The following is a 12,276-nucleotide window of genomic DNA, read 5'->3' as shown; positions in this document are numbered from 1 at the left end:
ATACTGAACAAAAATATAAACGCAACATGCAACAATTTCAACGATTTTACTGAGTTACAGTTCATAGAAGTAAATAAGTCAATTGAAATAAATTAATTGGACCCTAATCTATGGATTTCACATGACTGGGAAGGGGCGCAGCCATGGGTGGGCCTGGGAGGGCATAGGCCAGGCCCAGCCAATCAGAATGAGTTTTTTTCCCCACAAAAGGGCTTTACTACAGACAGAAATACTCCTCAGCACCCCCCCTCCTCAGACGATCCCGCAGGTGAAGAAGCCGGATATGGAGGTCCTGGGCTGGCGTGGTTACACGTGGTCTGCGGTTGTGAGGCCGGTTGGACGTATTGCCAAATTCTCTAAAACAATGTTGGAGGTGGCTTATGGTAGAGAAATGAACATTCAATTCTCTGGCAACAGCTCTGTTGGACATTCCTGCAGTCACTATGCCAATTGCACGCTCCCTCAAAACTTGAGACATCTGTGGCATTGTGTTGTGTGACAAAACTGCACATTTTAGAGTGGCTTTTATTGTCCCCAGCACAAGCTGCACCTTTGTAATGATCATGCTGTTTAATCAGCTTCTTGATTTGGCACACCTGTCAGGTGGATGGATTATCTTGGCAAAGGAGAGATTCTCACTAACAGGGATGTAAACAAATTTGTCCACAAAATTTGAGAGAAATAAAATGTTTGTGTGTCTGGAAAATTTTTGGGATTTTTTACTTCAGCTCATGAAACACGAGACCAACACTTTACATTTTGCGTTTATATTTTTGTTCAGTATACATGTCAGGATATACAACAAGTATGTCACATGGGGGAAAGGCGTTGCTTTATGTGTTTTTTAAAACCAGGTTTGCTGTTCACTTGTGCTATATTAGATGGAGGGGAGTTCCATGCACTCATGGCTATGTATAATACTGTACATTTCCTTGAATTTGTTCTCGACCTGGGGACTAAGCATACCCATAACATGATGCAGCCACCACCATGTTTGAAAATATGAAGAGTGGTACTCAGTGATGTGTTGTGGTGGATTTGCCCCAAACATAACGCTTCGTATTCAAGACATAAAGTTCATTTCTTTGCCACATTTTTTGCAGTTTCACTTTAGTGCCCTCATTGCAAACTGGATGCATGTTTTGGAATATGTTTATTCTGTACAGGCTTCTTTCTTTTCACTCCGTCATTTAGGTTAGTATTGTGGAGAAACTACAATGTTGTTGATCCATCCTCAGTTTTCATGGTGAAATCCCTGAGCGGTTTCCTTCCTCTCCAGCAACTTAGTTAGGAAGGACACCTGTATCTTTGTAGTGACTGGGGTGTATCGATACACCATGCAAAGTGTCATTAATAACTTCACCATCCTCAAATGGATATTCAATGTCTGCTCTTTTTTTTACCCATCTACCAATCGGTGCCCTTCTTTGTGAGGCATTGGGAAACTTCCCTGGTCTTTGTGGTTGAATCTGTGTTTGAAATTCAGTGCTCGACTGAGGGACCTTACAGATAATTATATGTGTGGGGTACAGAGATGAGGTAGTCATTAAAATCATGTTAAACACTATTATTGTACGCAGAGTGACTCCATGCAACTTATGTGACTTGTTAACCACATTACTACTCCTGAACTTATTTAGGCTTGCCATAACAAAGGGGTTGTATACTTATTGACTCAAGCCATTTCAGCTTTTCATTTTTAATTACTTTGACATGATGGGGTATTGTGTGCAGGCCAGTGTCAAACAAATCACAATTTAATCCATTTTAAATTTCTGAATACACACACACAAACACAAGTTCATCAGCAAGCGGTCAAACTGTCATAAAAAAAGCATAAGCTACAGGCTGTTTATCAGTGCCCAAAAGCACAGTGGTTGGAGAAACTCCCTAGAAAGGCAGGCACCTAGGAAGAAACCTAGAGAGGAACCAGGCTCCGATGGGTGGCCAGTCCTCTGGCTGTGCCGGGTGGAGATTATAAGAGTACATGGCCATTAAGGCCAGATCGTTCTTCAAGACTTTCAAACATTCATAGATGACCAGCAGGGTCAAATAATAATCAGTGGTTATAGATGGTGCAGGTCTGTCTCACTGTCTGTAGGATCTTTTGCATTAGAATCAATGTTTCTGACTAATATCGATGTAACATAGGCCGTTTTCAACCAGAGAAGTTGTTGAAAATGGCCCTTACTGTACCACTCCCATTGATTTTTAGCTAGTGGTGGCTAACGTTAGCTGGAGTTTGTAGTAGCTGTTTAAATAATAACTGTATTAAATGTTTGTGGCTGTTTAAAACATAACTTGCATTATCCAGGCTTCTGGTAAAAATCTATGAATTAGACATTCCTAACATCACACACTCACAACAACACCCTGTAAGACTGTCAGTCTGGTCCAGCCAGCATTAAACGTTGCAATGGAACGGGAATGTCTCCATTCTATTATTCTACAGGAGAGGTGATGGAGCACTAGCTAAAGCCTGAAGGTCTGGAGGGGAGATAGAGAAGATAGGATGATAGGAGAGGAGTTTCTGTATTTCTGGAAGAACAAGACAATGGAATGGATGGAGTCTAAAGGCTGCCCCTTGATAGCCTGACCAGTCTACTATCTGGTCCGTCTTCCCTACAGTCCTTAATGACAGGCGCCTAACCTCTAACCTCTGACCTCTTCTAGTGTAAGGTTTCTTGTGTAAAAAGGTACTAAGGGTGACATTTTCTTAGTGCAAAAGAATTGTACAAAGCACAAAAAAATACTGTTAACCTCATAATAGTCTGGGCTCTGGTCAAACATAGTGCACTATATAGGGAATAGTACCATTTGGGAGGCAGCCATGAATTCCTTAAGGTGTCTTGTGTAAGACTTTATGTACAGGTATACAAAATATGTTGTATGTTGTTTTAACACTCCGTATTCCTTAGTCTCTCATGAAATGACACCAGATTCTACAGACCCTACTCTGAGTACTTCCAAACCCACTTTTACCTCGGCAAATTTTTTTTTTTATAATTACAAAAATATATATGAATAAATAAATAAATAATAAATAAAAAAAATCAAATAATAGTTTTTTCTTTATAACCAAATATGATTTTCATATATAGTAAATTGTATTGCATTGGGGGCAATGGAATAGGCGGAGCTAGTACGAAGTGCTGCTGGATATTTAGGCCACAGTCCCCCTGAAAAAATAAATGGTTAGTAGACACCCTACTAAGTACTTCCAACCCCACATTTACCTCAGCACAAAAAAATAAATTCGACAACATGTTGTGAACATACCAGTCTCAACATTTAATTTTTTTCCAACATTGTTTCCAAAAATATTTCTCATTGTTTTCATAAATTCCTCTTTATAAAAAAGGACACAATAAAAATGGCCATTAATTGAAATGTAATATCTTTTGAATGAGTTATCGAAAAACCTCCCAGCCTGCGAGCTGTATGTTTAACACCCCTGGTGTAGCGTGAACGAACTCTATGGTGGAACGCCCACAAAGTATTTCAAGAACAGTTCTCTTCCTGCTTCCTCATATTTCGACCATGCGGCTGGTGAATGCGAGTGCATCATGTTTATGTTGGCTTGTGGCACTGTTCTTCATATCCAGGAAAGGGCTTAAATCAGCTTTCAAAAGTTGGAATGATGCAGATCAAATCAGAATCAAATCAAATCAGAGTTTATTCGTCATGTGCACAGGATACAGCAGGTGTAAACAGTATTGTGAAATGCTTGCTCGCAAGCTCTTCCTTAACAATGCAGTTATACTAGTGGTTCTCTGTAGCTCAATTGGTAGAGCATGGCGCTTGTAACGCCAGGGTAGTGGGTTCGATCCCCGGGACCACCCATACGTAAAAATGTATGCACACATGACTGTAAGTCGCTTTGGATAAAAGCGTCTGCTAAATGGCATATTATTATTATTACTAGTCATACAATGAGTGTACAAAACGTTCAGAACACCTGCTCTTTCCATGACAGTCTGACCAGGTGAGTCCAGGTGAAAGCTATGATCCCTTATTGATGTCACTTGTTAAATCCACTTCAATCAGTGTAGATGAAGAGGAGACAGGTTAAAGAAGGATTTTTAGAATTGAGACATGGATTGTGTGTGTGCCATTCAGAGGGTGAAAGGGCAAGACAAAATATTAAAGTGCCTTTGAACGGGGTATGGTAGTAGGTGGCAGGCGCACCAGTTTGAGTGTGTCAAGAACTGCAATGCTGCTGGGTTTTTCATGCTCAACAGTTTCCCGTATGTATCAAGAATGGTCCACCACCCAAAGGACATCCAGACAACTTGACATAACTGTGGGAATCATTTGAGTCAACATGGGCCAACATCCCTGTGGAATGCTTTCGACACCTTGTAGAGTCCATGGCCAGACGAATTGAGGCTGTTCAATATTAGGAAGGTGTTCCTAATGTTTTGTACACTGTGTAAAATAAATACACATGAGAATATACATTATATAAGGTCAGTATCAGTACCAATCAATGAAAGGGATACTGGTGGCAGCTCTACAAACTGAGCTACATCCCTGCCGGCCATTCCCTCCCCTACCCTGGACAAATTGTGCACCGCCCCATGGGTCTCCCAGTCGCGGTCGGCTACAACAGAGCCTGGATTCGAACCAGGATCTCTAGTGGCACAGCTAGCACTGCGATGCAGTGCCTTAGACCACTGCGCCACTCGGGAGGTTGAAATAGGTTTCACTATTTTAATTTGTATGAAATTCACTGAGGACAATGGTCCTCCCCTTCCTCCTCTGCAGAGCCTCCACTGGTGCGGGAGTATCAGTGTAAGTGTGGGTAGATTTGTGGGTAGATTCTATGAGTGTGTATATAGTCAGTGCAGGTAGAGACAGTGCAGATGGGTGTAGTCAGCTCTAGATTAGCTGTTCAACAGTCTTATTGCTTGGAGGTAGAAGCTGTCTCGATGTGGTTGCGGTCAGCGAAAAGTAGACTTTATTGCATGAATATTTACGTATGTGCATAACCTAGTTCATGTCCTTGAATGATTTTTAATTAGTAATTGACAACCGGTATTTGAGTGAGTGTTTGAGTGAGCAGATTTCTAGTTCTATCAAAACAACTCCAGATCAATCTATCAGAGCCAATGAAAAACCAATGCGTGCGTTTTCATAGCCTCATCTCATCACAAGGTTGCTGTCCTCTGTCCATGCCACTCCACTACTATTGTTGGGTTCATAATTGCGACTGCCTCCAGTGATGTGATGTCTGACAGGTAAAGATTCCTATTTAAATGATTGCCATCAACCAGCAATCATCACATGTAGAGATTGAGTAATTTCCTCCCCTCTCCTCTGAGTGGGAATTTAATCAGTGATACTTTGTTTGCCGGCTGAGTGCACTACCACCAGTGCCATAAAAACAATCGTTTTTGAGGTAGTGGCAGTAGTACACTCAGCTAGACACACACACACACACACACACACACACACACACACCCTGACTCCTCGTACTCATCAATTATCTTCAAACTCCTTACTTTTCTTTAGGTATACATATTGCATGTCACGTGTGAGATTTCCAAAGTGCCAAAAGTTGACCAAATTGCAAAAGTTGACCAGCTTCTTTATTTTGGACCGAATATTACAGGTATGAGGGCCAGTAGGAAAATAGATGACAAATTGACCAATTGAAATTATTTCTGACAGAATGCTATACATTTGATAATTTTTCAGCCTATACACCTGATTGTAATGAGCATGAATTATCTTTTATTTCTGACAGAATGCTATACTTTTGATAATTTTTCAGCCTATACACCTGATTGTAATGAGCATGAATTATCTTGGCCTTTTTTTTCCAATCTCCATGTTAATTACGGATGATAAGGCTTAGGACCCCTGAGCAGATCACTGGATTTGAGCAGTGTGCTTCTGCTGCTGGCTGGTCCTCTCCCGGTCACTGGGTCACGGTCACTGGTCCTGCCTGGGTTCCCCATCAGGGCCTCCATGGGACTGAGTGGCAGGTGGGAGGGGCTGTTCTCCCTGGGGCTGAGTGGCAGGCGGGAGGGGCTGCTCTCCCTTGGACTGAATGAGTACGAGGAGCTATAAAGGGACTCATAACGAGTGTTGGGTCTGGCGTCCGCCGACGGCCCCCAGGACTCCAACTTCAGGGTGGGTTTTGGGCAAATAGCTGATCCGTCGTCAGATGGTTTACTATCCATGCACCCTCCTCCCATCACCAAGCCACCTGCATATTTCCCCTCCTTTTTCAGCTCTCCACACTTTTCATTCTCAGGTCCATCCTAAAAGGGAATAAATGGGATATTATTAGAATGGAACTGATAAGTTTTAATGAAACTCTTCTTGCAGACTAACACCTATGAGTGGCTTTTACTTCAAAGCTGTCCTACATACCTGCTTTAGAGCAGAGACATTGAGGAGATGATTGGACTACCCCAGGGAAAACCTTGAGGTTTTGGCTTTCTCTTTGCATACAATTTCAATATTCACTACCTTGTACCTACCTCTATCTTGTCATCTTTCTTCAGTTTTTTCTTAGATTCTCCCTCAACATCGGAACAGGAGTCCTGCAACAAAGAAATTACCAATGTACATTTAAGGAGAATGAGTTCCTAAGCTATTTTGGTCTCACATGTTTGTTTGTATACACAACAAAAGTCTACCAGGAATTTGCCTATCTTTTTATATCTTCTTCTTGTCCTTCTCGCGTCCGGACGAAAGACATTGTTCCAACCAGTATCATGTGCATCTCCAAATAACATTTACCTTCTTGGTCCTTACCTTCTTGTCTCTCTTCTTTTTCTCCTCATCATCATCTCTTCCAGAAGAGGAGCCCTACCGGGCAAACAGAGGACATGGTCCGTCAGATTCCAGTGTTCACCTCACTATCGTTCATCTCCAAATAACATTTACTTTTATGGGGACTTACATTTTCTTTCTTCTTCTTCTTCTTCTCCTCCTTCTTCTTTTTCTTCTTCTTCTTTTTCTTATCATCATCACTTCCAGATGAGGAGTCGTCCTTGACACACATAAAATACAATAACAATCCTATATTATTAGCCTCCACTCAGAGTGGCTCATAAATAACCTGCAAATACATTTGTGTTACTTACCTTTTTCTTCTTCTTGTCTTTCTTCTTCTTATCCTTCTTCTTTTTCTTATCTTCTTCGCTGTCAGAACAAGAGTCCTGGGTACACAGGAGGAACGATCCACAGTCACATTCTGATAGTTACTGTCGTTAGTTTGAGGATAACTCTCCAAGACAGTCAATTAAAAAACATACCTTCTTCTTCTTCTTCTTCTTCTTCTTCTTCTTCTTCTTTTTCTTATCATCCTCGCTGTCCGATGAGTCCTGGACACACATAAGAAATATTCTGGTCATTCAGTTGTCATTATATATCTCAAATGAACAGTTATTTCAATTATTATTTTGTTTCACAGCCAATAAAAAACCTACCTTCTTATCCTTCTTCTTCTTTTTCGTCTTGTGCTTCTTCTTCTTTTTCTTGTCTTCCTCACTGTCAGAGTCCTGGACACACAAGATAAATATTCTGGTCATTCAGGAGTCATTAGATATCTCAAATGAACTGTTCTTTCAAAAATGGACCCTCCCCAAGATAGCACAATAGAAAACACACCTTATCCTCCTTCTTCTTTTTTTTCTTCTTGTCCTTCTTCTTCTTCTTTTTCTTGTCTTCCTCGCTGTCAGAATCATCCTGGACACACAATAAAAGTTTAATTTGATATCTTCAATATCTTTCAATAAAAAATACAACTACCCTCCTCAAGACAGACAATTAAAACATTACCTTCTTATCCTTCTTCATCTTTTTCTTCTTGTGCTTCTTCTTCTTTTTCTTGTCTTCCTCACTGTCAGAGTCCTGGACACACAAGATAAATATTCTGGTCATTCAGGAGTCATTAGATATCTCAAATGAACTGTTCTTTCAAAAATGGACCCTCCCCAAGACAGCACAATAGAAAACACACCTTATCCTCCTCCTTCTTTTTTCTTCTTCTTGTCCTTCTTCTTCTTCTTTTTCTTGTCTTCCTCGCTGTCAGAATCGCCCTGGACACACAATAAAAGTTTAATTTGATATCTTCAATATCTTTAAAAATTGAAAAGACCCTCCCCCAAGACAAACAATAGAAAAAACGTACCTTCTTCTTATCCTTCTTCTTCTTCTTCTTATTATCGTCTTCGCTGTCTGATGAGCAGGAATCCTGTCAAAGAATAATGAAGAGAGTGGAATTAATTCACTTACCAGTTGGCATCTAACCATAACCCTGCACACTGGGTTTCTCAAAATAACATCTATATGCATCAGCACTCACCGTTTTCTTCTTCTTCTTCTTCTTCTTCTTCTTGTCTTTCTCGCTATCTGAATCATCGGAGCTGGAATCCTGAAACAGACAAAAACTTTAAATCAGACATCTATCCTGTATTTTCCAAAGAATAAGACGCTTTGTAACATGTCTGCCTTTGCTTCCATGCTGTAATGTTGAGGAAATAGAGCCAAAGGGATGCAATAGCCAATGGAGTAACTAGGGCAATATGGACATAGAACATTTAATTGCTACACTTACCTTTTTCTTCTTCTTCTTCTTCTTCTTCTTCTTCTTCTTCTTCTTTTGTCATCATCGCTGTCAGAGGATGAGGAGCTATCAGAGGATGAAGAACTAGAATCCTGAGGGACAACAACCAAAAAGCAGGTCACTATGAAGTACTTAACAACTTTCTAGGACAGATGTCTGTCATAGGGCTATAGATGGCCATAGTTTTAGTTATGGTTTTCCACAGTTTTAGTGTGATACAGAAATTACCACAGTCAATAGTGAGTCATCAAAAACAATATGCTTGTTTTGTGTTAAATCATACGACACATAGCTTTCTCACCTTCTTTTTCTTCTTCTTCTTCTTTTTCATTTTCCTCCTCGCTATCAGAAGAGGAGGAAGAGGAGGAGGAGGAAGAAGAGGAGGAGGAAGAAGAGGAGGAGGAAGATGAAGAACTGGAATCCTGTGGCAAAAACAGAGCGTGCAATCCGTCAGTCATATGGGGATGGTGTGGAGCATCCAACAATACCATAGTAAACAATGTGGTTGTTAGTTTGGAACCACAAACCTTAGCTTTCTTCTTCATCTTGTTCTTTTTTTTCTTCTTTTTGTCATCCTCGCTGTCTGAAGAGGAAGAGCTATCCGAGGATGAAGATGATGAAGAGGATGATGAACAGCCAGAGTCCTTCAATTGAAAAAACACTCAATAGGGTATTACAGCTGTATTACATAATGAATTACATGAGCTCAATGCATTACACTTTTGGCGAGGAGCTCAAGTCCAAGGGCAGAATAACACAGCTCAACTAAATACTTGTGGGAAAGGTTGTCTGTACTGTAGCACAGGTAGCCAATGGGAAATGAGATGAGTACCTTCTTCTTTTTCTTCAACTTCTTCTTCTTCTCTTTCTCCTTACCTCCGTCTCTCTCGTCATCACTCAGATTTCCAGCTTCCATTCCTTCAAGAAAATCTCTACCACCTTCGGTCACGAGAAAGAAGACTTTATCATTCTCAAAGATTTCCCCTTCATAATCTCCATATCCCTTCTGAGACTATAATTTTTTGATTTACTTACAAATCCATTCAGCTGTTGTGCCACCCTCCTTTGCTATGTCTTTCTTACACTGTGATAGGGGAGAGGGTATTACAACAGAGAAAGTAATTCAGTGGATACACAGAGTTTAAATTCAAAGTGAGGAGAGGAGTGTCCGTGTGTAGATATGTTTGTGTTTTACCAGACAGAGACCTGAGAAAGAGTGAAGTTTAATTCCTTTGTAACTTTAACCTGTTAATCTCTGACGCTCTCTGCTGACATTTTCTAAGTGACACATATATTGTAAACTACCTTCATTAGATACATTTCAATTTCAAAGCTATAAGTCTTACAAACACATGCTTAGTACTGTTAGAGAGGTAATAACTGTGGGATTCGGATACAGGTGTACATTAACAAATTGACTATTGCAGAGCCAGAGCAAAAGCAGGCAAGGAAAACGCGGTACTGGGTCCAAAACAACCGCTCAGATTTTAACAGTTGATATAGGTTAAGAAATGCATGTAAAATAAGCAAATCATGCTTATTTTGAACACTTCTGCTTCAGTACATGATATGTTTCAAGGTTAAAACTCTCGAAAAGTAATGTTGTCATGCACCTCGATGACCTCACCTTGTTCTTCTTCTCATCTTTCTTCTTCTTTCCTTTGCCTGATTTCTGTCCCAGGGTGTCCTCCAGCCCAGCACCCTCCTCACCTGCAGAGATACATGGATTCAGTCATCCATTCTTGTTGCCCTTTTTTATACCCAATGAAACCAAGTAGATAGGCGTCCATTGTGGACATGTTTAATGACGTTAGATAAATGAACATGAAAGATCTGATGTGATGCTGTGTTTACAATGACCACGTTTCCAAAGAAAGCATCCAGAATGATAATAGCTTTGCATGTAGAACATGTTGTGAAAACACGTTGTGACATTTTAATAGAAGAAATGACATACCAGCTGCTGAAACGCCAGCAGTACAGCTGTCCTCATCCTTGCCCTGTCCGTCTCCCTCTTCTCCCTGCTCCCAAACACAACAGAACAGATGTAACTACAGTATGTTCTTGCAGGGTTCTCTGGGCAAGCGCATGCAAGTAGGCCAAGGAAGGCCTCCCCAAAAACGAATGCATTGAGGAAAATAACTGTTCTTGCTGTTGTGTCTGGTTTGGTCTGGCCTGCTGTTTGAGAGCTTGCTGTTCATTGCACTAACTTCTGTGTGGACTGCAAACAAATGAGGTGTGGATAGCAGTTGAAGTGTTAAGTATGTAGGGGGAATAACATGGCAAAATAAGGCAGTTTTATTATGGAACATAATATTAATTAAGTTGTACACTACAGTGATTGCAAAGCAGAAATCGCTTTAGACTCAGTTTAAATGTCACGGACGTTGATGAACGGGTCAGACCAAGGCGCAGCGTGAAATGCATCCATGTTTATTAAACCGAATAAACACACAAAACAACAACAGGCAACGAAACGTGACGTCGGAAGGCTATACACACAAGCCAAACTCACCGAGCACAAAACAAGATCCCACAACACAGGCAGGAAAACTGGCTGCCTAAGTATGATCCCCAATCAGAGACAACGAGCGACAGCTGCCTCTGATTGGGAATCACACCCGGCCAAACATAGAAATACAAAACATAGAATCCCCCACATAGAAAAACACACACACATATTCACACCCTGACCAAACTAACTAGAGTCTATAGGTCAGGGCGTGACATTAAAAGCTTTCAATGTTTATGTTATGCTACCAACACGCTTGAACTCCTAATCTGGTGCTTTATATTACCTTATTTTTGTCTGCCTCGCTGTCAGCAGAGAAATGTCCATAAGTCAGGATGTCAGGTAAATGTTTCACAATAATGTCAGGTCATATTGTAAGGTTTAGGTCAGATTTGCTGATTTGGTAGAGGAACGATATCCTGTTTTTAACACTTTGAGATTGTTTAGCCACGTTGGTGCAATGAGACATTTCCTTACCTTTTTCTTCTTCTTCTTCTTCTTCTTCTTCTTCTTCTTCTTCTTCTTCTTGTCCTTGTCGCTGTCCAAGGATGAGGAGGATGAAGAGCTATCAGAGGATGAAGATGAGGAGCTGGAATCCTGAAAAATAATTCAAACAAATAGTTAATGTGCTGTGTAGACAAAATGGGCACCCACATTTATCTGATGTCACGTTGAATCAAACCTTTTTCTTCTTCATGGTCTTCTTTTTTTTCTTCTTTTTCTTTTTCTTCTCCTCCTCACTGTCTGATGAGGATGATGAAGAGGATGATGAGCTGGAAGATGAAGAAGAGGAGCTGGAATCCTGAGAGACAGAAAACAGGAACATAGAAAATTAGGTCTTTCATGAGACATTTCACACGTTACCACCGGTATGTATACAGGAGAGGTACAGTACATACTTTCTTCTTCTTCTTCTTCTTCTTCTTCTCCTTCTTCTTCTCCTTCTTCTTCTTCTTCTTCTTCTTCTTCTCCTCTTCACTGTCTGAGCCTGAATTCTAAGAGGTGGGGACAGAAATGCATGTTCTAAATCCTGCCATGGTAACATTGAAGTGAACGCTGACTTACTCTGCGATATAGAGTATTAATGTTGCTTCTTGTTACTGTACACACTAAGGCTTGTAACTCCTGGAAAAGGAAATTGACCATGATGATGATACGAAATGACATAAAACAACAAGTT

The 12,276-nt window shown here is 40.6% G+C and overlaps 1 protein-coding gene across 1 annotated transcript; it reads right to left on the bottom strand.

Annotated features, from left to right (window-relative positions):
- Window positions 1-5,573: 5,573 nt before the first annotated feature.
- Window positions 5,574-8,921, bottom strand: LOC121567479 (transcriptional regulator ATRX homolog). The gene is made up of 14 exons (XM_045220990.1): window positions 8,886-8,921; window positions 8,576-8,676; window positions 8,324-8,392; window positions 8,150-8,212; window positions 7,979-8,057; window positions 7,798-7,869; window positions 7,627-7,704; window positions 7,446-7,517; window positions 7,272-7,340; window positions 7,101-7,175; window positions 6,917-7,006; window positions 6,754-6,822; window positions 6,492-6,554; window positions 5,574-6,269 (listed from the first exon to the last, which is right to left on the bottom strand). Exons 1-14 carry the CDS (start codon window positions 8,913-8,915, stop codon window positions 5,841-5,843), a joined length of 1,359 nt encoding a protein of 452 aa, XP_045076925.1. The 5' UTR covers window positions 8,916-8,921; the 3' UTR covers window positions 5,574-5,840.
- Between the last annotated feature and the right edge of the window lie 3,355 nt (window positions 8,922-12,276).

This window comes from Coregonus clupeaformis, chromosome 6, assembly GCF_020615455.1.
Source record: "Coregonus clupeaformis isolate EN_2021a chromosome 6, ASM2061545v1, whole genome shotgun sequence".
NCBI lineage: Eukaryota > Metazoa > Chordata > Actinopteri > Salmoniformes > Salmonidae > Coregonus > Coregonus clupeaformis.
The sequence above is the reverse complement of the archived record's forward strand: the minus strand, read 5'-3'. Positions and strand labels throughout refer to the sequence as shown.